The 26,648-nt window shown below is 62.2% G+C and overlaps 1 protein-coding gene across 2 annotated transcripts in view; it reads left to right on the top strand.

Annotated features, from left to right (window-relative positions):
- The window catches only part of Parvb (parvin beta), a 58,304-nt gene that overhangs the window by 28,373 nt on the left and 3,283 nt on the right, over positions 1 to 26,648 (top strand). For both annotated transcript variants that reach the window (XM_042672320.1, XM_042672321.1), the window contains exons 5-12: positions 602 to 742; positions 1,873 to 1,988; positions 4,029 to 4,087; positions 9,486 to 9,505; positions 17,566 to 17,627; positions 20,480 to 20,548; positions 24,396 to 24,497; positions 25,669 to 25,741. In XM_042672320.1, the coding sequence (XP_042528254.1) occupies positions 602 to 742; positions 1,873 to 1,988; positions 4,029 to 4,087; positions 9,486 to 9,505; positions 17,566 to 17,627; positions 20,480 to 20,548; positions 24,396 to 24,497; positions 25,669 to 25,741 (642 nt within the window). The remainder of the gene's footprint in view (positions 1 to 601; positions 743 to 1,872; positions 1,989 to 4,028; positions 4,088 to 9,485; positions 9,506 to 17,565; positions 17,628 to 20,479; positions 20,549 to 24,395; positions 24,498 to 25,668; positions 25,742 to 26,648) is intronic.

Below are 26,648 nucleotides of genomic sequence, written 5' to 3'. Positions count from 1 at the left end.
ATGAATGAATGGATGAAGGGGGAGGGGCTGGGGGTGCGTGAATGAAAAGGCGGCCTCCGGGTGAGGACTCTGAGCGCAGCCCAGCCTGGCAGCGTGCCCTGGGCACTGGCTCTGCTTCAAGCACGGTCCACGGGGTGACACGTCTGTCGCCTGGCCTTCTCGGGCCGCATGGGGGACGTTGTGGAGTCAGGCGCTGTCTTGGTGGCCTGGGGCTGCTCTTCCTGTCCCCCACCGCTGCCCGCCTGATGCTGGGGGCTGGGGCTGGGGCTGGGGGCAGCGGCGCCTCTCCTGAGCCATGGGCCGAGGGTGGGATGCGGTCCTAGGCCCGGCCCGGCTGGACACCCGTGCTGCCCATGCCCTGGCATCAGCACGCTGGTCCTGAGGGAGGGGGACGCTGAAGCCACCCCGTGTCCCCTCCCTGGGAAGCTGGCAGGAGCTGGCCTCGGGGCTCTGGTCGTCCACTTGCGGCGCTGATCGAATGTGGAAACGGCTCCCGTTCTTCTTGCTGCAGCTAAGACCTTGGTGGTTGTGGCATTGATCTCCAACCCCAGGGGGCCCCCTGGGGTGTCCTCACCCCCCCCACCCCCCGTCCTTCTTGCAGAAAAGCTGGCGGATTGCAAGCTGAACGTGGCCGAGGTGACCCAGTCCGAGATAGGACAGAAGCAGAAGCTACAGACAGTTCTGGAAGCCGTGCAGGACCTGCTGCGGCCCCACGGCTGGGCCCTGCGCTGGAGCGTGGACTGTGAGAGCTGGGGGTCACTCATCCGTCACCGAGGCAGCCGTGGGGAGGGAGGACGGCAAGCAAGCACCACCTGCAGGGACTGTCACCTGCCGTGTCCCCCGGGGTGCGGGGCAGGGCAGGGAGGGTTCCACAGGCGCCAAGCCCAGGTGACTGCCAGCCTCGGGAACAGAGAGGCGCCAAGCCCAGGCGAGCTGTGTCACCGATGACCGCCAGCCTCGGGAACAGAGGCTGCAGCATCACACCTCAGCTCTGACACTGCACAGGGAGAGGCGGGCTGTTCTCAGCCCGCCGACCACACAGGGCTGTTGCTGGCCTTGAGGAGCTTAGGGGTCCTGGGGCTGAGTTCTGGGCCGTGGGGCAGGGACCTGGCTCGACCCCGATTCCTTGGCATGAGACCTTGGGTGGACCTTGCCTGCCTTCCTGGATTACGGGGCCATGAGTGGGGTAGTGAGGGCCTTGTAAACTAAAGCTCTGCCCAAGGGTGCTGGGCCTGGGCACTATCCCCGAGCTTTTTCACACAAGGCTGGCCCTCTCCTACTTGAACCACAGCTCCGCCTCGGCTTTTTGCTAGTTAATGGGAGATAAGAGTCTTGAAGACCTTCCTGCCTGGGCTGACTTTGAGTCACCGTCCTCAGATCTCAGCCTTCAGAGTGGCTGGGATTGCAGGCATGAGCCGCCGGAGCCTGTGTGCTGCTGCTGCTAGAACCTAGGATGGCATGTTCGGAGGGGGGCAGGGCCGGGGGGGTGAGAAGCAGCCAGGGCCAACCTGGTGGTGCAGGGTTAACACCTGGCATCTCTGCGCAGGGGTCACCCTCATCCACCAGCCGGGGTGGGAGGTGGGGGCTGCTTGCTCAGTGTCGACCCAGTGTCCCATCATTGTCATAGGCACTCGGCCACAACCCGTCCTTCCCTCTTGGGCCCCCACTTTCCAGCTCTTGAAAAAGCACGATGCTTTTAAAAGTGATTGCACGAGTCACCTTTGCCCCACAGAGCAACATTAGAAGCTAGAAATAGATTGGGGGTCGGGGGTCTGTTCCCGGCGGGCCGGCCTGCTCCGGCCTGGCCTCTGGGGCTGCCCTGCGTCCATCCAGACCTTGCCTGATGCACCCTCGTCCTTCTCCCGCTCCCAGCCGTCCACGGGAAGAACCTGGTGTCCATCCTGCACCTGCTGGTGGCCCTGGCCATGCACTTCCGGGCGCCAATCCGCCTCCCGGAGAGAGTGGCAGTGCAGGTGGTGGTGGTGCGGGTGAGTGCCCAGGTGTGCCGGTGGGGACAGACGGGCAGACGGACAGACGGCCTTCTCTTCCTGTTACCCCCCCCCCCCCCCCCCCCCCGCAAGAGCCTACCTTCGTTTTCCCCTCTTGCAATTTATATCTCGCCCTGGCTTCCAGATAAACGGCGGAGCGGGGACAATAGCACTGATCTTCTGAGGCTGGAGAGTTGAGGTTTCATTTCCCAGGGTTCTGAAAAGAACGCTCGTGTCTTTCCAAAGCCAGCTCGCGGGCATCAGCCCTCTTGAGTGTCTCTTTCCTCACCGGAGGGGCTGAGAGCCGCAGGATGAGATGCGCCCCAAATTAAAGGCTCTTACCCGAGAGCCCCAGGCTCCGTGAACGCTTTTTTTTTTGAGGTTCATTTCTCTTGATGTACGGGAGGAATGGAGCCAGGACTTGGCGCCTGACTGATGCAGGCAGAAGTAGGTCTGCCTCCATCAGCCTTTCTCCTCACCTCGAAGCACGGAGGGGCTCTGCACCCCGGGTTCCTGGGGCAGTTTTACCAGCAGGCAAACAGATGCCACACCTGGCCCTGGCACAGGGATGCAGGCCCCGCCTCCCCGGCCGCACTGCCCGCCGGTGGCTGAGCTTGCGCCAGGAGGCTGGATGTGTGTTTTACTGGAAGCATCTGGCCGCAGCCTTCCTGTGGGTTCTGAGCGTCCCAGTGCTGTGGTCTCCGTGGCCTGGGAAGGCCCTGGCTGGGCTGTGTTCTGAAGCCACGCTGACTCCTCTGTGACCTGGCGGGAAGGCCCTTCCCTGCACCAGGCTGTGTGGCCAGTCATTCCTCCGTCCTCCTGGGGACGTGTGTGTGTGATCCTGGGGGGCAACGCGGGCCCTGGGGCCGGTTCCCAGGCAGCCAGCCGGGAGAGGACATGTGGGAACTCGGGTTCCCGAATCCCCTGTGTGCAGGCCCAGGGGATAGGGGATTTCCTTTCAGCTTGGAGTTGGGGCCAAGATCATCTCTGGGCTTGTGTGGAAAGTCGGCCTGCCCCTCAAGCTCTTTCCGGCTCTCTCCGCCTCTCTTGAGCAGGTCACCGGATTCCTTAGGCCTTACCCCTAGGAGAAGGAAGCCAGGAGGGAGGGGCTGGCCAGCCTGAACCCTGGGGGAGGGTTCCCCAGAGCTGCCCCCACCCCCAGCCTGGCCTGCCTCCCCCTGCCCTGGGGGCCAGCTGCCTGGTCCGAGCCAGGGAAACGAGGCAGGGAGTTTTGGTGGATGGATGGTTGAAGGCCACGCCCGTCCCAGCGTGGCCGCGGTGGGTGGTGATTTCACAGTGCTGTGGTGATCCCCCTGTGGCACTTCAAATGCATGGCGAACCTTGACCCGTGTGCCGCGAAGAGCGTGTCTGTGGGCTCTTCCTCTGGGCTTTGCTCCATCAGGACTGGGGCCCTGAGCGGGTGTTTGCGCCCGGCAATCATTTCCCACGAGAGTTCTCACTGCGGGTCCCCAGCCCAGTCAGTGCGGGGGAAGGGGAGGAGGCCCACCCCCCATCCTGGGCAGCGTCTGTGGGAGGCTCCCTCACAGGAAGTGAGCTCCCCACCATCAGGAAGTTCCGTAGAGCCGCTGGCTGTGGCGGTGGTGGCTTCGCTGAGCTCCCAGGGGGCGTGGACTGTCCCAGGCCCCGTGACCTTTGTCTGTTCCCGGGTCTCCTGTGAGAGGTGCTGGTCATTGCCCGGTGTGGCCTCGCCGTGGCTGGGTTTGGGGGGGACCCGTCCACTCCCATGTCAGTGAATTGTCTCCCTGCATCTCCCCGGTGTCTCAGTGACCTTGTTTCAGCATTCCCTGGGGAGTGGGAGAAGGGGGAAGGGTGGGGGGCTGGTCCCGTGTGTTGCACCTGTGCCCAGGCATGGGGCAGGCAGCACCCCTTCATCCTACTGTCCCCATCTCAAATGGACTCCAGCCCCAGGACCTCTGTGCCAGCCCCTCCCGCCCCGGCCAGCCTGCCCGTGACCCCTGCATCCTCACCGCTGCCCTGCCGCCGTGTCTAGGTATTTATCTGTGTTTTTGGGGTTTTCAGAAGCGGGAAGGCCTCCTGCATTCCAGCCACGTCTCAGAGGAGCTGACCACAACCACAGAGTGAGTGAACCCCTGCCCCGGGCCGCGGGCTGCCCCAGCAAGGCCATGGGGGTGGGACGTGGCCCAGGGCGGCCTGCCCCTGGGAGCCCTTAATCTTAAATGCGCTTTCACGGGCCACACCCCGCACCCGGCTTCCTTCCTCCTGGGGCGCTCTAGCACTCTGTCTCTCTGTTTATCTCTCTCTGTGTCTCTCTGTCTCTCTATCTGTCTCTCTCTGTCTCTCTGTCTGTCTCTGTGTCTGTCTCTCTGTCTGTCTGTCTGTCTCTGTGTCTGTCTCTCTGTCTGTCTGTCTGTCTCTCTCTCTGTGTCTTTCTCTGTCTCTGTCTGTCTGTCTCTATCTGTCTGTCTCTGTATGTGTCTCTGTCTCTCTGTCTGTCTCTCTATCTCTGTGTCTCTGTCTGTCTGTCTGTCTGTCTGTCTCTGTCTGTCTCTGTCTCTCCCTCTCTCTCTGTCTGTCTCTCTGTGTCTCTCCCTCTCTGTCTGTCTGTCTGTGTCTCTCTGTGTCTCTCTCTGTCTGTCTCTCTGTCTCTCTGTGTCTCTCCCTCTCTGTCTGTCTGTGTCTCTCTCTCTGTCTGTCTGTCTCTCTGTCTCTCTCTGTCTTTCTCTGTCTCTGTCTGTCTGTCTGTCTCCGTGTGTGTCTCTCTCTGTCTCTCTCTGACTCTCTGTCTCTCTGTGTCTCTCTCTCTCTCTCTCTCTCTGTCTGTCTCTCTGTGTCTCTCTCTCTCTCTCTCTCTCTGTCTGTCTCTCTGTGTCTCTCCCTCTCTGTCTGTCTGTCTCTCTCTGTGTCTCTCTCTGTCTGTCTCTCTGTCTCTCTCTGTGTCTGTCTCTGTCTCTGTGTCTGTCTCTCTCTGACTCTCTCCCTCTCTGTCTGTCTGTCTCTCTCTCTGTCTGTCTCTCTGTGTCTCTCTTTGTGTCTCTCCCTCTCTCTCTCTGTCTGTCTCTCTGTGTCTCTCCCTCTCTGTCTGTCTGTGTCTCTCTGTGTCTGTCTGTCTCTCTGTCTCTCTCTGTGTCTGTCTCTGTCTCTGTCTCTGTGTGTCTCTCTCTGTCTCTCTCTGACTCTCTGTCTCTCTGTGTCTTTCTCTGTCTCTGTCTCTATCTGTCTGTCTCTGTATGTGTCTCTGTCTCTCTGTCTGTCTCTCTATCTCTGTGTCTCTGTCTGTCTGTCTGTCTGTCTCTGTCTCTCCCTCTCTCTCTCTCTGTCTGTCTCTCTGTGTCTCTCCCTCTCTGTCTGTCTCTCTGTCTCTCTCTGTGTCTGTCTCTGTCTCTGTCTCTGTGTCTGTCTCTCTCTGACTCTCTGTCTCTCTGTCTGTCTGTCTGTCTCTCTCTCTCTGTCTGTCTGTCTCTCTGTGTCTCTCTTTGTGTCTCTCCCTCTCTCTCTCTCTCTGTTTCCACATTAGAACTGAGCAACTTTCCAAGGCGTTTTGGTTTGGTACCTGTGCAGGGGAGGGGCCGCGTGGGCAGGTGGGCGGGAAGGGTGCGCCCAGCACCGCGACCCGGTGCTGCCGTCCCTCCCCTTGGCTGGCTACCTCACACTTTCCAGAACTTTCCAACTAGAACTTTTCTTTGGCAGACATCACTAAGCCAGCATCTCTGGTCTGTTAGGAAAAGCCGGGGCACGTCTTTTTTAGTTAGTTTTTTTTTTAAAGACATTTAAAAACCTGCACCCCTCTTGAAATAAGCAAAGCCGCGGGCATATTGTGCGGCTTCTGAGCCGTCAGGACGCCACTTCAGAGGAGGCACGGCCGTGGTCTCCGCCGAACCCCTAGCTCCAGCCAGGGCCTAATGACGGGGTTCTGAAGCCCCGTGAGGCCTTTCACACACAGGCCGACCCAGACACCAGCCGCACGTGTGTGGCTGTGCACGTGTGCACGCATGTGCATGCTGCCTGAAGCTGTGGAGTGGCCCTGGGGCCAGCACAGGCACTGGTACAGCCTCACAGCCCCCCACAGCCCACGAGTGCACAGTCCTCCCACAGCCCACGAGTGCACAGTCTTCCCACAGCCCACGAGTGCACAGTCCTCCCCACAGCCCACGAGTGCACAGTCCTCCTGCAGCCCACGAGTGCACAGTCCTCCCCACAGCCCACGAGTGCACAGTCCTCCCACAGCCCACGAGTGCACAGTCCTCCCCACAGCCCACGAGTGCACAGTCCTCCTGCAGCCCACGAGTGCACAGTCCTCCTGCAGCCCACGAGTGCACAGTCCTCCCCACAGCCCACGAGTGCAGAGTCCTCCTGCAGCCCACGAGTGCACAGTCCTCCCCACAGCCCACGAGTGCAGTCCTCCCCACAGTCCCACGAGTGCACAGCCCCCCACAGCCCACGAGTACACAGTCTTCCCACAGCCCACGAGTGCACAGTCCTCCCACAGCCCACGAGTGCACAGTCTTCCCACAGCCCACGAGTGCACAGTCCTCCCCACAGCCCACGAGTGCACAGTCCTCCTGCAGCCCACGAGTGCACAGTCCTCCTGCAGCCCACGAGTGCACAGTCCTCCCCACAGCCCACGAGTGCAGAGTCCTCCTGCAGCCCACGAGTGCACAGTCCTCCCCACAGCCCACGAGTGCAGTCCTCCCCACAGTCCCACGAGTGCACAGCCCCCCACAGCCCACGAGTGCACAGTCTTCCCACAGCCCACGAGTGCACAGTCCTCCCACAGCCCACGAGTGCACAGTCTTCCCACAGCCCACGAGTGCACAGTCCTCCCCACAGCCCACGAGTGCAGAGTCCTCCTGCAGCCCACGAGTGCACAGTCCTCCCCACAGCCCACGAGTGCAGTCCTCCCCACAGTCCCACGAGTGCACAGCCCCCCACAGCCCACGAGTGCACAGTCTTCCCACAGCCCACGAGTGCACAGTCCTCCCACAGCCCACGAGTGCACAGTCTTCCCACAGCCCACGAGTGCACAGTCCTCCCCAAAGCCCACGAGTGCAGAGTCCTGCAGCCCACGAGTGCACAGTCCTCCCCACAGCCCACGAGTGCACAGTCCTCCCCACAGCCCACGAGTGCAGAGTCCTCCTGCAGCCCACGAGTGCACAGTCCTCCCCACAGCCCACGAGTGCACAGTCCTCCTGCAGCCCACGAGTGCACAGTCCTCCTGCAGCCCACGAGTGCACAGTCCTCCCCGCAGCCCACGAGTGCACAGTCCTCCCCGCAGCCCACAAGTGCACAGTCCTCCTGCAGCCCATGAGTGCACAGTCCCCAGAGCCCACGAGTGCACAGTCCTCCCCACAGCCCACGAGTGCACAGTCCTCCTGCAGCCCACGAGTGCACAGTCCTCCCCACAGCCCACGAGTGCACAGTCCTCCCCAGAGCCCACGAGTGCACAGTCCTCCCCACAGCCCCACGAGTGCACAGTCCTCCCCACAGCCCACGAGTGCACAGTCCTCCTGCAGCCCACGAGTGCACAGTCCTCCCCACAGCCCACGAGTGCACAGTCCTCCTGCAGCCCACGAGTGCACAGTCCTCCCCACAGCCCACGAGTGCACAGTCCTCCTGCAGCCCACGAGTGCACAGTCCTCCTGCAGCCCACGAGTGCACAGTCCTCCCACAGCCCACGAGTGCACAGTCCTCCCCACAGCCCACGAGTGCACAGTCCTCCCACAGCCCACGAGTGCACAGTCCTCCCACAGCCCACGAGTGCACAGTCCTCCCCACAGCCCACGAGTACACAGTCCTCCCCGCAGCCCACGAGTGCACAGTCCTCCCCACAGCCCACGAGTGGACAGTCCTCCCACAGCCCACGAGTGCACAGTCCTCCCCACAGTCCCACGAGTGCACAGTCCTCCCACAGCTCACGAGTGCACAGTCCTCCTGCAGCCCACGAGTACACAGTCCTCTTGCAGCCCACGAGTGCACAGTCCTCCCACAGCCCACGAGTGCAGTCCTCCCCACAGCCCCACGAGTGCACAGTCCTCCCCGCAGCCCACGAGTGCACAGTCCTCCCACATCCCACGAGTGCACAGTCCTCCCCACAGCCCACGAGTGCACAGTCCTCCCCACAGCCCACGAGTGCACAGTCCTCCTGCAGCCCACGAGTACACAGTCCTCCTGCAGCCCACGAGTGCACAGTCCTCTCCACAGCCCACGAGTGCACAGTCCTCCCCACAGCCCACGAGTGCACAGTCCTCCCCACAGCCCACGAGTGCACAGTCCTCCCCACAGCCCACGAGTGCACAGTCCTCCCCACAGCCCACGAGTGCACAGTCCTCCCCACAGTCCACGAGTGCACAGTCCTGCAGCCCACGAGTGCACAGTCCTCCCGCAGCCCACGAGTGCACAGTCCTCCTGCAGCCCCAAGAGTGCACAGGGCTCCTCTTTCCCTACTTCCCTCCCCCACAGCCCCTAGGGAGCCCCAGGCCTTGTCCTGGAGGGCGGAGAACCACTGTGGGGTGGATGGTGGTCTCTGCCCACATGGCTGGGACCCAGCAGCAGGGGGAGCAGCGGAAGGGTTCTGGGGTACAGGTGGGCGGGGTGGGGCCTTGCTTGTCTATACCCAGGAAACCACCTGGGTCATTTCACCAGCCTCTGATGCTGGTGCCACTGGCCATCAGGGCTGGGCTGGGAGGGGGCGCTTTGCTCTTGGCCTGGTCTAAGTGGGACCCCCGCCACCCCTTGTCACCACCAGGCTTGTCCCAGGCCGCCAGGGAGTAGGTGTGTAGCCCAGTCTCATGTCCCCCCTGCAGCCACAGAGATCTGCTAGGTTATTAATGGTATCATCCCTGCGGCTGCCTCCTTCTGGTCTTGGCCTTCTAGTGGCCAAGAGGCAGCCATGAGGTCCCCTCCTCCAGGAAGCGCTCTGATCGGCTAAGCAGGAGCACAGGGCTTCCTTTCTGCTCCTACTATGTGTCCAGCCTGGGAGAAACAATGGCCTAGGAGACACCCCTGTCCTCGGAGCACTGTGGGGTGTCTGTCTCCCTGGCGCCCACATAGTAGATGTTCAAGTAAACACAGTAGATAAGATGGAGCCAAGGGGCATGCTCAGAGTGTGGTTTGGGGAGGGGAACAGGTCTGCTGATGGTGCTGGGCAGCACTGGGCAGGGGCAGAGCACCTGGGCGCGGGGACCGTTATTGCTGCCCCTCGGCAGGTCGGCCCCAAGGCCCGGCCTCGGGGAGTCTTTGAGGTATGTTTTGCCCTGAAGGTGCCCTGGCTGAGCTCCAGCCTCTGGTGCCCAGGCTGGCAGGGCCGCGCCCGCCCCTCCATGGCATTCCCACCCCCACCCCCTCCAGAGGGCCCGGGAAGAGGGGGTGGCGGCACCCGTGCGAGTGCTCTGCCCGTCATGAGAGCTGCATAGAGTGTAGCACAGTGGGAGCCTGGCCAGCTCTGCCCAGCATGGGGTCGGCTCACTGGAGCAGGTCCCAGTCACTGCCTGACAGCATGCTCTCTCTCTCTCTCTGCAGGATGATGACGGGCAGGTTTGGTAAGTAGCCGGGGCCGTGGCACTTGGAGGGTCTTAGGCACACCAGCACCGTCCCAGCAGCCCTTGGCTCACGTGCTCCTGTGGGGGGCAGGGGAGGGGCCCGGGGTCCCTTCCTGGAGCATGGGGGGAGGGGGAGGTTTGGGGATGAGGCCCCTCTGTCACTGTGGGGTACCGGGAGGGAGGAGGGTCCCCCAGAGGGACCCAGTACCCCCAGGCCTCTGCTCTTTGCAGATCTCCCTGCGGTCAGGCCACCGGCCTGGCCGCTCAGACATCTGCTCGCTGTGTGGGGACAGTTCAGGGCCCGGTGCCCGGGGCAGGGTGCCTGCGGTGCCTCACCAAGCCTGTGACTGCGCCCGGTTCCTGAGTTGTCAGGGCTATTCCCAAAGGGGCCAGGTCACTCACCCTGCACCCCGCTAAAGCCGGGACCCATGCCCCACCCCGTGTGACCTGGTGAAGGCGGTGGCAGCTGTGTCAGCTCCCTGCCCCCAGGGGCAGGAGCAAGGGCCGCAGCCTGGCCAATGGCACTCCCTTGGGGTACGTGTGTGTGTGAATATGTGTATGTGTGTGAATATATGTATGTGTGTGTAAATATATATGTGTGTGAATATATATGAATATATGTGAGCTATATATATTTGTGTGGGTATTTGTGAGTGTGTGTGTGTGTGTGTGTGTGTGTGGTGCCAGTCCTGGGGCTTGAACTCAAGGCCTGGATGCTGTCCCTGAGTTTGCGCAAAGCTAACATTACCAACTGAGCCATTGCTTCACTTCTGGCTTTTTGGCAGTTCATTGGAGATGAGTCTCTTGGACTTTACTGCTTGAGCTGACTTTGAAATGTAATCCTCAGATCTCAGCCTCCCGAGTAGCTGGGATGACAGATGTGAGCCACTGGCGCGTGGCTTCTTTGAAAGGTCTGGAGCAGCTCCGTGGGCCCGAGCTCTCTCTGGTAGACTGAGGCAGTGCTGGGAAAGGTTAGAGGCGCTGCTGATGCTTTTTAAAGCAGTTCAGCTCCCTCGATCTGTATCATCCGTTAACAGTCCCCAAAGGTGACCCGTGGGGTGGGGGCAGCCACGAGCCTGCGTGCCACCCTGAACATGTCCAGGTGGAGGCCGGTTTGAGGCCTCTCGGCTCTGCCTGGCAAGGCTCTGACGCCTCCAGGACTCCGGGGTCTGTGGCTCAGCCTGGGCTCCAGTTTGGTGGACTTGAGGGGGAGCTGGGCCGTGGGGTGGTGGAGCGGGCAGCCTCGGGAGGGCCCTGTGGGCCCAGGCACGGGGCGGCCCTGGGGCCACAGCCAGGTGTGCGGTGGGAGCGCGAGGACATTTGAGGCCATGAGCGAGCGGCCCGCATTATTCTCCTCGTCACCCAGCGCGAGAGATGAAACAGGCTATTAGCCGGTGACAGGCAATTAGTCCCGCCCCCGCCGCTCCGCTGACGCAGGCGACAGTCTCCTAGCGACCTGACCAGCACCCGGGCACGGTGGGGCTCCTGGGCTCCCATTCTCGGCCCTCGTCCGCTCCAGACCCCGCGCCTCCCTGTCCTGCAGGGGCCTCAGACCCCGCGCCTCCCTGCCTGCAGGGGCCACCCCCCTCCTCCTAGGGGCACAGGCTCCTCCCTGGGCCCTGGTCTGCTCTTCCATCTGCAGGTGCAAATCCCATTGTTGGGGGGCCTAAAGCGCCCCTAAACACATCTGCTTCGCCCATAGCCCTGTGGGGACCCGACAGCCTTCTCCTGCCGGGCCCCTCTCCCCCTCTCTCCCCCCTCCCCCCACAAGTGTACAGACCAGCCTGGGGCTCCCAGCCGCTGTGAGCACGCCCCGCTGAGACGCACTCCTTCTAGATGGCTCTGTGACTCACGCCCTCAGCTCTGGGGGGTTGTCACTTGACATCGACTCCCCCACCCTGAACTGGCATCTGCTGGCTCCTGTACCCCACCCGGCCAGGCTTGCCGCTGCAGTCATGCTCATGGTGGCTTGTGTGTGCGCGTGTGTGAACATGTGCATGCGTATGCGCGTGCTCATGGCTGTGATTGTGCACGCCGGCCTGTGTGTGCGTGCATGTGCGTGCTCACGGCTGTGATTGTGCATGCCGGCCTGTGTGTGTGTGTGTGTGTGTGCATGCATGTGCGTGCTCACGACTGTGATTGTGCACGCCGGCCTGTGTGTGTGTGTGTGCGTGCGTGCTCACGGCTGTGATTGCGCACGCCAGCCTGTGTGTGTGTGTGTGCATGTGCATGCTCACATCTGTGATTGTGCACGCTGGCCTGTGTGTGTGCGTGCATGTGCATGCTCACGGCTGTGATTGTGCACGCCAGCCTGTGTGTGTGTGTGCGTGCATGTGCATGTGCGTGCTCACGTCTGTGATTGTGCACGCCGGCCTGTGTGTGTGCATGCATGTGCGTGCTCACGGCTGTGATTGTGCACGCCAGCCTGTGTGTGTGTGCGTGCATGTGCGTGCTCACGGCTGTGATTGTGCACGCCAGCCTGTGTGTGTGTGTGTGTGCGTGCATGTGGGTGCTCATGGCTGTGATTGTGCACGCTGGCATGCGTGTGTGTGTGCGTGCATGTGCGTGCTCACGGCTGTGATTGTGCACGCCAGCCTGTGTGTGTGTGTGTGTGCGTGCATGTGCATGCTCACGGCTGTGACTGTGCACGCCGGCCTGTGTGTGTGTGTGTGTGCATGTGCGTGCTCACGGCTGATTGTGCACGCCGGCCTGTGTGTGTGTGTGTGCGTGCATGTGCGTGCTCACGGCTGTGATTGTGCACGCCGGCCTGTGTGTGTGTGTGTGTGTGCATGTGCGTGCTCACGGCTGTGATTGTGCACGCCGGCCTGTGTGTGTGTGCATGTGCATGCTCACGGCTGTGATTGTGCATGCCGGCCTGTGTGTGTGTGTGCATGTGCGTGCTCACGGCTGTGATTGTGCACGCCAGCCTGTGTGTGTGTGCATGTGCATGCTCACGGCTGTGATTGTGCACGCTGGCCTGCGTGTGTGTGCGTGCATGTGCGTGCTCATGGCTGTGGTTGTGCACGCTGGCCTGTGTGTGTGTATGCATGTGCGTGCTCACGGCTGTGATTGTGCATGCCGGCCTGTGTGTGTGCGCGTGCATGTGTGTGCTCATGCCTGTGATTGTGCACGCTGGCCTGCATGTGTGTGCGTGCATGTGCATGCTCACGGCTGTGATTGTGCATGCCGGCCTGTGTGTGTGTGTGTATGCATGTGCGTGCTCACAGCTGTGATTGTGCACGCTGGCCTGTGTGTGTGTGTGTGCGTGCATGTGCGTGCTCATGGCTGTGATTGTGCACGCCGGCCTGTGTGTGTGTGTGCATGCTCACGGCTGTGATTGTGCATGCCGGCCTGTGTGTGTATGCGTGTGTGTGCATGTGCGTGCTCATGGCTGTGATTGTGCACGCTGGCCTGTGTGTGTGTGCATGTGCGTGCTCACGGCTGTGATTGTGCACGCCGGCCTGTGTGTGTGTGTGTGTGCGTGCGTGTGCGTGCATGTGCGTGCTCATGGCTGTGATTGTGCACGCCGGCCTGCGTGTGTGTGCGTGCATGTGCGTGCTCACCCCTGTGATTGTGCACGCCGGCCTTCCTGTGTGCACCTGGCAGGCTGGGGCAGTGGGATGGGTGGCACCCCTCCCCATCCTGCACCCCAGCTCTGTGACGTGTCCTGCGGGCTGGAGCATCCTGCCGGTGGCCTGGGCCCTCTGTGGTGGGATCCGCAGGCAGGAGCCGTCGGAGCTTCCGGAAGCCTCTGGAACTCCAGGCAGACCCTCTTGGGCTAAAGGCTGCCTGCAGGCTTTGCTGGGCTCCTGCTTTCTCCTGTGCCGCTCTGAGCTCCACGCCAGCCACGTCCCGGGGCTGTGGCAGGTGCATCCCCCTCCCCCCCCCCCCCCCCCAGCAGGCTTTTCTCTCTCTCTTAGGAGCCCAGGTTGTAGCCTGGTCTCCATGGCAACGGCTCTGCTGGTTGCTCTTGAGTGGAAGGCACCCCTCCCCCCCGCCGGCTCTGGCTCCGGGCTGAGTCCTCCCTGAGCCGTCAGGACAGGGGCGCGGGGGCCGCCAGCCTCTCCCCTTCCCATCTCCCCATTCCTGCCAGCCTGGCTGCTCCAGACCCTGCCCTAGCCCGGTGCTGGCGGCTCACGACCTTAATCCTAGCCACTCGGAAAGCTGAGATCTGAGGAGCAAAGTTCAAAGCCAGCCCAGGCAGGAAAATCCACGAGGCTCTTACCTCCAATTAACCAGCAAAACGCTAGAAGTGGCGTCATGACTCAAGTGGTAGAGTGCAGCTGTGAGGGAAAAAGCCAAGAACCAGTGCCCAGACCCTGAATCCAAGCCCCAGCACTGCACAAAAATAAACTGACCTGATGCCAAGGCCCCGGCGGCCGACCCTACCATAGGACAGGCCCCGCCGGCCTCCCTCACTGGTCACCCCGCTCTCGGTCAGCGCTGGCCCCGCCGGCCTCCCTCACTGGTCACCTTGCTCGGTCAGTGCTGGCCCCGCCGGCCTCCCTCACTGGTCACCTTGCTCGGTCAGTGCTGGCCCCGCCGGCCTCCCTCACTGGTCGCCTTGCTCGGTCAGCGCTGGCCCCGCCGGCCTCTCCCTGGTCACCTTGCTCAGTCAGCGCTGGCCCCGCCGGCCTCCCTCACTGGTCACCTTGCTCTCGGTCAGCGCTGGCCCCGCCGGCCTCTCCCTGGTCACCTTGCTCGGTCAGCGCTGGCCCCGCCGGCCTCCCTCACTGGCCACCTTGCTCGGTCAGTGCTGGCCCCGCCGGCCTCCCTCACTGGCCACCTTGCTCGGTCAGTGCTGGCCCCGCCGGCCTCCCTCACTGGTCACCCCGCTCTCGGTCAGCGCTGGCCCCGCCGGCCTCTCCCTGGTCACCTTGCTCGGTCAGCGCTGGCCCCGCCGGCCTCCCTCACTGGTCACCTTGCTCGGTCAGCGCTGGCCCCGCCGGCCTCCCTCACTGGTCACCCCGCTCTCGGTCAGCGCTGGCCCCGCTGGCCTCCCTCACTGGTCACCCTGCTCTCGGTCAGTGCTGGCCCTGCTGGCCTCCTTCACTGGTCACCTTGCTCGATCAGCGCTGGCCCTGCTGGCCTCCCTCACTGGTCACCTTGCTCGGTCAGCGCTGGCCCCGCCGGCCTCCCTCACTGGTCACCTTGCTCGGTCAGCGCTGGCCCCGCCGGCCTCTCCCTGGTCACCTTGCTCGGTCAGCGCTGGCCCCACCGGCCTCCCTCACTGGTCACCTTGATCGGTCAGTGCTGGCCCCGCCGGCCTCCCTCACTGGTCACCTTGCTCGGTCAGCACTGGCCCTGCCGGCCTCCCTCACTGGCCACCTTGCTCGGTCAGTGCTGGCCCTGCCAGCCTCTCCCTGGTCACCCCGCTCTCGGGTCAGTGCTGGCCCCGCCGGCCTCTCCCTGCTCACCCCGCTCTCGGTCAGCGCTGGCCCCGCCGGCCTCGCCCTGGTCACCTTGCTCGGTCAGCGCTGGCCCCGCCGGCCTCCCTCACTGGTCACCTTGCTCGGTCAGCGCTGGCCCCGCCGGCCTCTCCCTGGTCACCTTGCTCGGTCAGCGCTGGCCCCGCCGGCCTCCCTCACTGGCCACCTTGCTCGGTCAGTGCTGGCCCCGCCGGCCTCCCTCACTGGTCACCCCGCTCTCGGTCAGCGCTGGCCCTGCCGGCCTCCCTCACTGGTCACCTTGCTCGGTCAGCGCTGGCCCTGCCGGCCTCTCCCTAGTCACCTTGCTCGGTCAGCGTTGGCCCCGCCGGCCTCCCTCACTGGTCACCCCGCTCTCGGTCAGTGCTGGCCCCGCCGGCCTCCCTCACTGGTCACCCTGCTCTCGGTCAGTGCTGGCCTCGCCAGCCTCTCCCTGGTCACCTTGCTCTTGAGCAAGGTTTTCTGGTGGTTCCTTGGAGATAAGAGTCTCACTGACTTTCCTGCCAGGGCTGGCTTTGAACCGGGATCCTCATATCTCAGCCTCCTGAGTAGCTAGGGTTTCCGGCGTGAGCTCCTGCGGCCTGGCAACGCTGAGCTTTTGAGGACTCCGCACATTGTTTCTTCTGCCTGTGATGGTCTTCCCTGCTTCTCACAGCAGCTGGAGGGTTCTGAGGCCACGGCCCGTCCTCTCGGGGCCAGCCCCCACCCCTTCGGACCTCTGGGTCCTAGGAGGGGATGTGGCCAGGCTGTCATGTCAGCTGTGACAGACAGCTGCCCTTTGCCTGGTGTGGTGGCCGTCCCCAAGCGCAGCCAGCTTCCTGCTCTGCAAGAAAAGCCAGGAGCCTCGGGCTCTGGGGCCAGACGTGGAGACAGTTTTCCACGGTCCCCATGAGGAGCGAGCGCGAGTGCGCATCCTATCTGGGGACCCCAGGACCCCAGTCGGCCTGGTCCTGGCCCCACGGGACTGCACCTCCAGTTTGCCCTGCCCATCCCCCAGCCTGGCCTTCTCCAGGGCCTGACCCAGACTCTGCGGCCAGAGCGCCCCCATCCCGGCCGATCTCCTGGGTGCAGGTGAGCCGTGGCTGAGGCTCGCAGGACCGCGTGCCGCCCCCCTCCCCCCACCTCCCCACCCCCCCGTGAGGCTGACTCCACCACCCAGCGGTGGCCCGGCTAAATTTACCACTGACGTCAGGCTTTGCTTAAGCGGCTTTGAAAGTTTGCGATGGCTCATGGGGACTTAGCTGCCGTTTTCGCCCCTGAACAGCTGTCTTAGGGAGGATAATCTGACTTACAGGGGCTGGAGAATAATTTACATCTGCTGCTAGGGGAGGGGTGGCGGCCTGGGGTCCCCGGGGCCCCGCAGCCCCTCCCCCCCACATGTGCACACACCAGGCCACACACATGCGCACATGTGCACATGTGTGCAACATGCTGGTGCCTTCTTTCCCTCCCCCCCCCAGGCTAAGGCAGGGGCCGGAGGGCTGGGCTGGCAGGAGCAGCCTCCCGCCCCGCTGCCCCGCACCTGGTCTTGGGGCCGGGGTGGGGAGAAAGCCTGGCCAGTATCTCTCCTCCGCTTCCTCTCCCTCTGCTGGGCTCATCTTCCGTGCTCCTCCCCTCCCTCACGCAGCCCCGCCCATCCGCACCCCTGCCCCCTGTCAGCCTTGCCCTCGGAGCATACCCCAGGGCTCCCAGGCAGACATCGGGCATCCGTCCCTTCCAGATCACCCCACCAGCTCCTCCCGGAGTCCCCAGGTGGTGGCTGACCACCACTGCTAGCCCTTCTGTCCTGGAGCCAGAGACAGCCACTAGGGGCTAAAGGCTCAGCGGACAGCAAAGAGCCAGTCAAGAGTCATTTCAAGTAAACTGCCCCGGGTCGGGGAGGGAGGCGGGATAGACCAGGGCCGGCTCCTGATTCACAGCCTGAGGGCTGCAGGCAGCGAGGTCAGGTGCAAAGGCCCAGGTGGGCACGGCCTGCCGGGGAAGCTGGTCAGGAGAGTGAGTTCTGCGAAGGGCAGCTGAGGCCGAGCTTTCTGCGTGCCACAGGAAGCCCACAGGAGTGGGGATGGGCTCTGTCCTGAGGGTGTCCATCTCGGCTCCCCAAGTGGCTGGGATTACAGGCCAGAGCCACTGGCTCCCAGCCTGCAGGGGAGGATGGATGGTCTGAGCCTGGTGACCACAGGCAAGGGGGGGCGGTGGCAGAAGTGCTCATGCCTGTAGTCCCAGCTACTCCAGAGACTGAGACCTGAAGACTGGGATCCAAAGCTGGCCAGGCAGGAACCACCAAAAGAGCCGGAAGCGGAGCTGTGGCTCAAGTAGCAGAGCGCCAGCCTTTAGTGAAAAACGAAGGGACTGCGCCCAGGCCCTGAGCTCAAGCCCCAGGACCAGCGTGCTCACGCTCACACTCGCACACACCACCTCATCTCTGGGTCTGATCTTCTGTGGCTGCTCCACAGTGGGCTGTGTCCCCTGCTTGTGCCCAGGCTTGGTGCCAGACTTGCCTGCGGCTGCGGCAAAAACCAGTGCACACTCAGGTTCTACGTGGTCGGGAATTGGCACACACCCCAGCGGTCGGTCGGGGTCAGAGCAGCACGCGCTGCCTCCTAACCCTCCCCCCTCTCATCCACGCATCTGCAGAGCGGGACGCCTTCGACACGCTTTTTGACCACGCCCCGGACAAGCTGAACCTCGTGAAGAAGGTAAGATGCCATGCGCCTGGCCCAGCACCCTCGGGAGGGAGGTGCGGATGCGCTGGGAACCTGAGCTGTTGGCAGTGGGGACCAACATGCAACTGCAGCCAGAAATATAACTCCCGTGCACAAAATGAGCACCTTTAACTCCGCTCCCGCTCGGTGCCCCCCCCCCCCTGTTAAGTGCATCTCCTCCCGCACCTGTCAGGCACCTCACGGCCGTTCGTTCCGGTGCAGGTGTGTGTGCGGGCGTGTCAGCCCGCTGTGGTCACCTGCCTGCCCCCAGAGCCGTTTGTGGGCGCCTGCCCCTCTCCTGGCAGGAGGGAGCCCCGCCGCCCATGCCCCGGGCCTGGGGCGCCTCTCTGCACAGGATGCGTCCCGAGAGGCCGAGCCGCAGCCAGCAGCTGCGGGCGTCTGCCAGGACAGCCGGCTCCCTGTGAAGGATGGCGCCCCTCCGCCCCGCACAGGGGGGGAGCCCCTCCGCCCCACACGGGGGGGAGCCCCTCCGCCCCGCGCACGGGGGTGGGGAGCCCCTCCGCCCCACATGGGGGGGAGCCCCTCCGCCCCGCGCACGGGGTGGGGAGCCCCTCCGCCCTGCACACAGGGGCCGGCCAGCTCCCGTGGCTCCTCGGTGGCTTTCTTATGTCCCCGGGCCTCAGCACAGTGCACACAGCCCCGCCACCGCCCTGGGGCCCCCCAGGCCCAGCTGGGCTGACGGGGGAGGAGGCCCTGCCCCCTTGACCTCCTGGCCCCGCTGCCTGCCGGCCAGGGAAACGGGCATGGAAGGGCTGTGTGTTGAGTGCCAGGCCACGGGCAGATCCCCACCCTGTGCGGGCCCTGCACCCCCTTCCCTGCCCACTGCAGGGCCCCTGAGGAGGCCGGGGTCCGCCACCTCCCCTCGCACCATCCCCTCCCCAAGCACTGCAGCCTGAAGCGCGCCCGTGCCCGCATGGCGTGGTGCCCATGCGTCGTGGTGCCCCTGCTGTGGTGCTCGCGTGGCGTGGTGCCCATGCGTCGTGGTGCCCGTGCTGTGGTGCCCGTGTGGCGTGGTGCCTGTGGTGTGGTGCCCGCGTGGCGTGGTGCCCGTGGTGTGGTGCTCGCGTGGCGTGGTGCCCGCATGTCATGGTGCCGGCGCGTTGTGGTGCCCGCGTGGTGTGGTGCCCGCCTGTTGTGGTGTCCGCGTGGCATGGTGCCCATGGCGTGGTGCCTGCACAGCGTGGTGCTGTGCAGCCTGGGCACCAGCGCTGCAGCTCCATCTCCCACCCCGGTGGTGCCAGTGGCCCCTCAGCCCTGCCTGCTTGTGAAACACCCCGGGTGGCAGCGTGCCCCGCTGGGAGACACTGGGAGACGCCGGGGACACTGGGAGATGCTGGGGAGGCGCTGGGAGATGCTGGGAGGCGCTGGGAGATGCTGGGGAGGCGCTGGGAGATGCTGGGAGGCGCTGGGAGATGCTGGGAGGCGCTGGGAGATGCTGGGAGGCGCTGGAGGCGCTGGGAGATGCTGGGAGGCACTGGGAGATGCTGGGGAGACACTGGGAGGCGCTGGGAGATGCTGGGAGGCACTGGGAGATGCTGGGGAGACGCTGGGAGGCGCTGGAGATGCTGGGAGACGCCGGGGGACACTGGGAGATGCTGGGGAGGCGCTGGAGGCGCTGGGAGATGCTGGGAGGTGCTGGAGATGCTGGGAGGCGCTGGAGACGCTGGAGACGCTGGGAGGCGCTGGAGACGCTGGAGACTTCCCCACGGGCTTCTTGTCCCAGCTCCAAGCACCGGGCACCAAGCGCTCCAGCAGCGCCCGGGCACCCAGCAGCCAGGCCTGGTCCCCAGGCCCCTGGACTGCAACCATGTCTGCCTCCTGCCGTCCTGTGAGCGTGCGCACTGTCCACGACTCAAGCTTACATCCGGGGACTGCTCCGCCCTCCCCCCTCCCTCCCCCCTTCCCTCCCTCCCCCTTCCTCTTTCTCTTTTGTGTGGGGGTTGGAACCAGGGCCTGATCTTGGGCGTCTCTCTCTCACTTGGCTTTCTTGTTCATGGCTGATGTTCTACCCTTGGAGCCATGCCTCCTGGTCCAGCTTTTTGCTGGTTACCTGGACTGGCTTCAGTCTGTGCTCCTCCCAGTCTCAGCCGCCTGAGTGGCTCGGATGACTGCTGAGCGGAGCCCTCAGCACCGGGCCAGGGGCGTTTATCCATTGATTGACTGACTTATTGATTGATAGGACCTGGACTCAACTTCAGAGGCTTGTGCTCTCTTAGCTTGCTTGCTCATCCCTGGCTCTCCACCACTTAAGCTACACCTCCGGTCCAAAGTGCAGTGTGTGTGTGTGTGTGTGCGCGCGTGCGTGCGTGCGTGCGCTGGGGCTGGGGCTTGAACTCGGGGTCTGGGCCCTGTCCCTGAGCTTCTTTGGCTCAAGGCTAGCACTCTTTCCCTTAAGCTATAGCGCTACTTTGAGTAGTTTACTGGAGGTAAGGGTGTCATGGACTTTCCTGCCCAGCTTTTGAACCACAGTCCTCAGATCTCAGCCTCCGAGTAGCTGGGATCACAGGGTGAGCCACCGAGCCTGGCCCCAAAGGCGTTTTTAAGAATTTCCTTGGAACAGTTCTGGGTGTGAGTGATGGAGTCCATGCGTCCCGGCTCGGCCTTGACTGGTGGATGGTCCCCACCAGGGTTCTGGGAGGTGGGGGCGCAGACCCGCAGACCCCGGGCGGGGGGTTGAAACATGGGCTCCTCGTTTTAGGGGACAGGAGAGGGTGACGGCCCCGGGCGCTGAGCGCGGGTTCACCGCATGCCGTCGCTGATGGCACCTCCTCCCTCCCCTCCTCCCTCCCCTCCTCCCTCCCCTCCTCCCTCCCCTCCCCTGCCAGTCTCTCATCACCTTCGTGAACAAGCACCTGAACAAGCTGAACCTGGAGGTGGCCGAGCTGGAGACGCAGGTAGGCGCGCGGTGCAGCCCCTCCACCCAGCCCGGGGTGGGGGCAGGCTGGCCCCCTTCCGTCCTTCGGGGGCTCCCCAAAGTGTCCCAAAGCGGTGACTGAGACCACAGAAATATGTGCCCATTCTAGGGCCCCGCGTGCCAGGGAAGATGGCGGCATGGCCGGCTCTTGGGGCCTCGGGGACCCTGCCCCCCGCCTTTCTCTCGGGGGCTGGCCGTTCCCCGGCCTCCTCTGCCGCCCCTGGCCGGCAGGTGTGTCACTGCCATCTCTGCCTCCGTCCCGGGAGCAGAGCACACCCCCGCCCACCCTGAACTACAGGAAACCCAGTTCCACATCTGCCACACCAGGATGGACTCCCATCTTTTTCGTGTGTGTGTGCACGCCTGTCCTGGGACTTGAACTCAGGGCCTGGACGCTGTCCCTTAACTTTTTTGCTCTACCACTTGAGACACAGCTTCACTTCTGGCTTTTTGGTGGTCAATTGGAGGTAAGAGTCTCTTGGACTTTCCTGCCCCAGCTGGTTTTGAACCATGATCTTCAGTCTCCGCCCCATGAGTAGCTAGGATTACAGGTGTGAGCTACGGACGTAGTTCCAGCAGCTATCTGGGATACGCAGTTCCACCCAGCAAATCCTCCCAGCCTCTGCTCCATGCACCACAGGGCCTTTGCATGTGCAGGTTGCTCAGTCTAGAAGGTTCTGTCTCCTCTGTTTCTTCCTGTCAGCTGGCACTTGGCAAATGCTGGGTAAACATCCTCCAGGGAATGAGTCTAAAATATTTCTTCTCCATCAGAATATAAGATGCACCCTTCCCCCAGCACTAAAGTAGCATCGTGAAAATATTTTCAAGGACTCGGTAAGCAGCATTAAAGACAAAATATAATTTCCCCAGGATTAGCTGGGTGCTCACGCAGGGAGGCTTTGGGATGCAGGCTTTCTTAATACCTGGCTGAGCCTTCTCAAAGCCCTGGTGATTTCTTTCACGCCTTCCTTTTCTGTAACTTCTCTCATTTGCTTTTCTAATTAAAAAAGTAATTCAGGTTCATTGTAGAAATGTCTGAAAATGCAGATAAGCAACACAAATAAAAACCCTCTGAAATCCTTCACCCGGAGCCCAGTGCAAGTCTCCTCCTGAGTCCTCCCTGGAGCACCGGGCTGTGCAGGTTGTGTGTGTGTGTGTGTACACGTGTGTGTGCGTGTGTGCCTGTGTGTGCGTCAGTACTCCAGCTTGAACTCAAGGCCTCGCACTTTCTCTTGGCTTTTGCACTCAAATCTGGTGCTCTACCATGTGAGCCACAGTTCCACTTCTGACTTTCCTTCCCAGCTTGGTTTTGAACCATGACCCTTAGATCTCAGCCTCCCAAGTAGCCAGCATTCCAGGTGTGGCTACCAGTGTCTGGTAGAATAATATGGTGGTGGTTGTTTTTTTTTTAAGGTGCATACTTATTTGTGCAACATTTGCAAACACGTCTATTATTTTTGGCCTCCGCTACTGTTAGACGATTTGCTGTTTGCTGGGTCGCCTGGCCGGGGGCCTCCTAAGGAACAGCGAGCCTTCTTCTCTCCTGGCCGGGGCCTCCCTGGCAGCTCGAGGTGCATCTCTGTCAGTGTGTCTGATGTGCATTTACTTAGTTTCTTGAACGACGGTGGGCTGTATATATACGGCTGATTTGTACATTTTTTCCCTAAGTATATTATTGTGGACTTTCCCCCCATCCTCCCCCCGCGACTTCTGTAGTTATAACTCAGAGTCTCGTGCTTGCTCAGCGTTCTAATTCACAGCGCGCACGCTAGCACCTGAGCCCTGCCTTCAGCCTGGCATTTTGCTGGTTCATTGGAGATGGGGCCTCCCAGACTTTTCTGCCTGGACTGGCCTTGAAAAATGCCCCTTCGGGTCTCAGCCTCCTGAGTGTCTGGATCCGATGACCCTTGCTCTCTGCTCTGCTGCCTGTGCGCTGGCGTTTTGTTTAACAGCCACCTCCTCTCTCGAGGTCAGGCCACGCAGCTCCAGATTGAACCAGCTCCTGACAGTCTCTGTCTCGGTGCAGGGTGCCGTGGGCGATGGCACCGTGCCCGTCCTCAGGGGGACTGCTAGGAACGGAGGCTGAGGAGCAGGGGCAGAGCGTCCCGCCACGGATGCACTTCCGGGACCCCCTCTTCAGCAGCCCCCCAACACTTGGTGTGTGTACCTACACACTGACAGTCACAGCCAGAGCACCTCAGGACCCCAAACTTGAATTTACTTACTGTATCTTCTTTGTCCCATAGTAGTTACGTAGGCAAGCAGAGACTGTTCACCCAGTCGCCGCCATCACGTTAAACTTGGGGCTCCAGAGCCTGGCCGGCCGCTCCCTGGCCTGGCCTGGCCTGGCCTTTTCCTTTGGGGAGGGGGGAAGGGGCTGTTTTACAGTACTAGGATTTGAATTCAGGACCTCATGCCTGCCGGGCTGGTACTGTACCCCTGAGCCACCCCCTGCCAGGCCTCTCGCTGTTTTGTTTTGTCTTTTTTTTTTTCATGTGTGTGTGTGTGTGCAGTGTGTGTACATGCGCGTGCACCAGTCCTGGGCTTGGGCACTGTCCCTGAGCTGTATGTGTGTGTGTGCACACGCGCATGCACCAGTCCTGGGGCTTGAACTCGGGGCTTGGGCACTGTTCCTGAGCTTTTGTGCCTCAGGCTGGCACTTGAGCTACAGCAACATTTCCTGCTATGTTTGGAAGTTCATTGGAGATAAGAGTCTCACGGACTTTCCTGCCTGGGCTGGCTCTGAACCCTCAGGTCTCAGCCTCCTGTGTAGCTGGGATTGCAGGCATGAGCCTCTGTGCCCCACTTCACGGTTATGTTTAAGACCACCCAGGCCCAGGCTTGGGCCGTGACCTGCCTACTTTGGGCTTCCTTGTGGTTGTTGGGAGGTGACAGGTGGGACTTTGCTGCCCTGGTGGCCTCCCGCCATGATCCTTCGTTCTCAGCCTCCCACGCAGCGAGGATCACAGGCCTGAGCTCAGGCTGCTTTTCGCTTCGTGTCTCCTAGCAACGTCTCCTGAGGTCCTGGGCTGTTTGTGTTTTCTACTCTTGCATGGAGACACTTGGAGACGGGCTGCCTCGGCGGCTGCGGGCTGGGGCTGAGTGGAGGTCTGAGAAGCGATTTCCTTTCTTCAGGCTCTCATTCACCCATTTCAAGCTGCTGCCTGCGGAAGCCTGGGCCCCTGGGGTGTCCTGGCCCCTCCTCCCCCTCCGGGTGTCTTGTTTGAGAATCTTCTAGACGGCTGCTGGCCAGTGGATCTCCTGTAGTGATGGAGACACTCTGACCCATCTGACAAGGCAGTGGTCACCGGCTGCATGTTGCTGGTGCACCAAAGAACTGAATTTTGTACTTAATTGTTTAAAAAAATTCAAATTCAGAACCAGGCACTGATGGCTCATGTCTGTGATCCTAGCTATTCAGGAGACTGAGATCTGAGGATTGAGGTTCAAAGCCAGCCCCGGCAAACGAATCCTGGAGACTCTTACATTTAATTAACCAGCAAAAAGCAGGAAGTGGAGGTGTAATGCAAGAGTGCCAGCCTCGAGTGTAAAAGCCAACGAAGACCTCTGTCCCCCGGTTCAATTCCCAGTACTGGCACAAAAATAAAAAAGGTGTGGAAGTCCAGGGCGCATGCCCAGAGTACACTGTGTGCATCTCAACAGAACAGAATGCATTGGTTTGACAAAAACAGGCAGCCCAAGAGGAGGGGTGCTGTGGGCCCCCATGCACAGACCCAGGTGGCAGAAAGGGTCTCAGGTGGCGGCGTGACCGGCCGCCACCCTGCCTGACCCCTGTGAGCACATGCGTCACCGAGTGTGCTCTGCAGTTTGCAGATGGCGTCTACCTGGTCCTGCTCATGGGGCTGCTGGAAGATTACTTTGTCCCCCTGCACAACTTCTACCTGACTCCGGACAGCTTCGACCAGAAGGTGCGTGTGGGTTCTCTGTCCTGGGAGCCGCCCGGGGCTCGCGGCCAGGGGCCAGGCTGACTGTGTCTGCCGGTGTGCGACTTTCCTCAGAAAGTAAAACTAGCACAGCGGGACTGCAACTCTGTCACTCAGTGGGAAGGAAAAACCCACCAGCAGCCTGGTGCCTCACACCGGTAATCCCAGCAACTCAGGAGGCTGAGATCGGAGGATCTCTGTCCAAGCAAGAAAGTCTGTGAGATTATCTCCAGTTAGCCAGTGAAAAGCCGGACATGGGGCTGTGGCTCAAGAGCACCAGCCTGGAGTGAGAAAGCTAAGAGACAGTGTCCAGACCCTCAGTGTGAGCACTAGTACTGGTGGGGGGGGGAAGGAGGGGGGAGGGAGGGAGGGAGGGAGGGAGGGAGGGAGGGAAGGAAGGAAGGAAGGAAGGAGGGAAGGAAGGAAGGAAAGAAGGCCATAGCAGTCTAAGTATATCACATTTTGCTTTGCCTTCTCTTGAGGTCTTTTCTGTGGACCTACGTTTTTTACAGGTGTGTGTGCGTGTGTGAGTGTGAGAAAGAGAGAGAGAGATACAGACAGGCAGACAGAGGCTGGTCAGGATGTCTAGCTGGGATTCGCAGCCTTTGCTCAGTTTCCCCTGGTGCCTGGCGGCGGTGGGGCCAGGCGCTGCTCCCAGAGCCCGCTGCGCCCCGCAGAGACAAGCGTGCTTGCGGGGAGAGTGGGCGCCCTCCGAGCGTCCCGGGACGAGGCCTCCCGCTGGGCTCTCCGTCTGTGCCCTGAGGCCCATGCCTGCCTGGGGACAAGGCCTCCCGCTGGGCTCTCCGTCTGTGCCCTGAGGCCCATGCCTGCCTGGGGACGAGGCCTCCCGCTGGGCTCTCCGTCTGTGCCCTGAGGCCCATGCCTGCCTGGGGACGAGGCCTCCCGCTGGGCTCTCCGTCTGTGCCCTGAGGCCCATGCCTGCCTGGGGACGAGGCCTCCCGCTGGGCTCTCCGTCTGTGCTGAGGCCCACGCCTCGTGTGTTGTGGCGGCGCTGGCACCTGGTCCCGTGGGCACCCACCCCCTGCCTTCAGTCATCCCAGAGCCTGGCCCGCTGTGCCCCGCCCTGGCTGTCTCTGGGACTCACCTGAAGGAAGCAGCGGGGTGGGGCAGGCCCTCACCGCCCTCCTCCCCGCAGGTCCACAACGTGGCGTTCGCCTTCGAGCTGATGCTGGACGGAGGACTCAAGAAGCCCAAGGCTCGCCCTGAAGGTAAGGCCCCGCCCCCGGCCAGTGTACAGAGACTAAAGCCAGGTGCTGCACAGGGTTGGTCAGCTGGCGCCCTGTTTGTGTCACCGGGCGACCCCAGCTCACGGACAGAGCTCGCCAACCTCAGCTCTTCCCTCTCCCCATTTCTAGCACCTAAGGAGCTCATCCGTGGAGCTGATGTGCCCATTCTTTTTGTTTTTGAGATGGGGTCTTAATATGTTACTCAAGCTGGCCTTGAACTCTGCACCCAGGGGACCTTCCTGCCACAGACTCTAGAGTTGTGAGAACGGCCACGCTTGGCCTCCCTGCTGGTGTTTTTTTTTTTCTTAATCACTTGACCTTTAGGACGAGGCCTGTGGCAGCCCTCAGCCCCCCACGCCCCCCCCTCAGGGCAGGATGCCTGTCCTGCCTGTGTGAGGCCAGGTTCCTGGGTCTCAGGATGGAGTCCTGGCCTGGCCTGGGCATGGGCCTGGGCCCGGGCCTGAGCCTGGACCTGGGCATGGATAGCAGGTTCCGGGTGGTGTGCTGGTGTTTTGTTTCCCAACAAAGGCACTCAAAGCCTTTCGAATTTAGCTCTGGGAAGCTGACAGGTGTCTGTGCCAGTGAACTGCTGCCTGGCACTGGTGCATTGCGTGTGCACACCCCTGCTGCACACAGGGTGGGATGTGTGCACACACCTGCTGCACACAGGGTGGGATGTGTGTGCACACCTGCTGCACACAGGGTGGGATGTGTGTGCACACCTGCTGCACACAGGGTGGGATGCATGTGCACACCTGCTGCACACAGGGTGAGATGCATGTGCACACCTGCTGCACACAGGGTGGGATGTGTGTACACCTGCTGCACACGGGGTGGGATGTGTGCACACCTGCTGCACACAAGGTGGGATGTGTGTGCACACTTGCTG

This window comes from Dipodomys spectabilis, unplaced genomic scaffold (genome assembly GCF_019054845.1).
Source record: "Dipodomys spectabilis isolate Male_0828 unplaced genomic scaffold, ASM1905484v1 ptg000694l, whole genome shotgun sequence".
NCBI classification, from domain to species: Eukaryota; Metazoa; Chordata; class Mammalia; order Rodentia; family Heteromyidae; genus Dipodomys; species Dipodomys spectabilis.
Note: the sequence above shows the minus strand (reverse complement) of the source record. Positions and strands in the feature narration are given on the sequence as shown.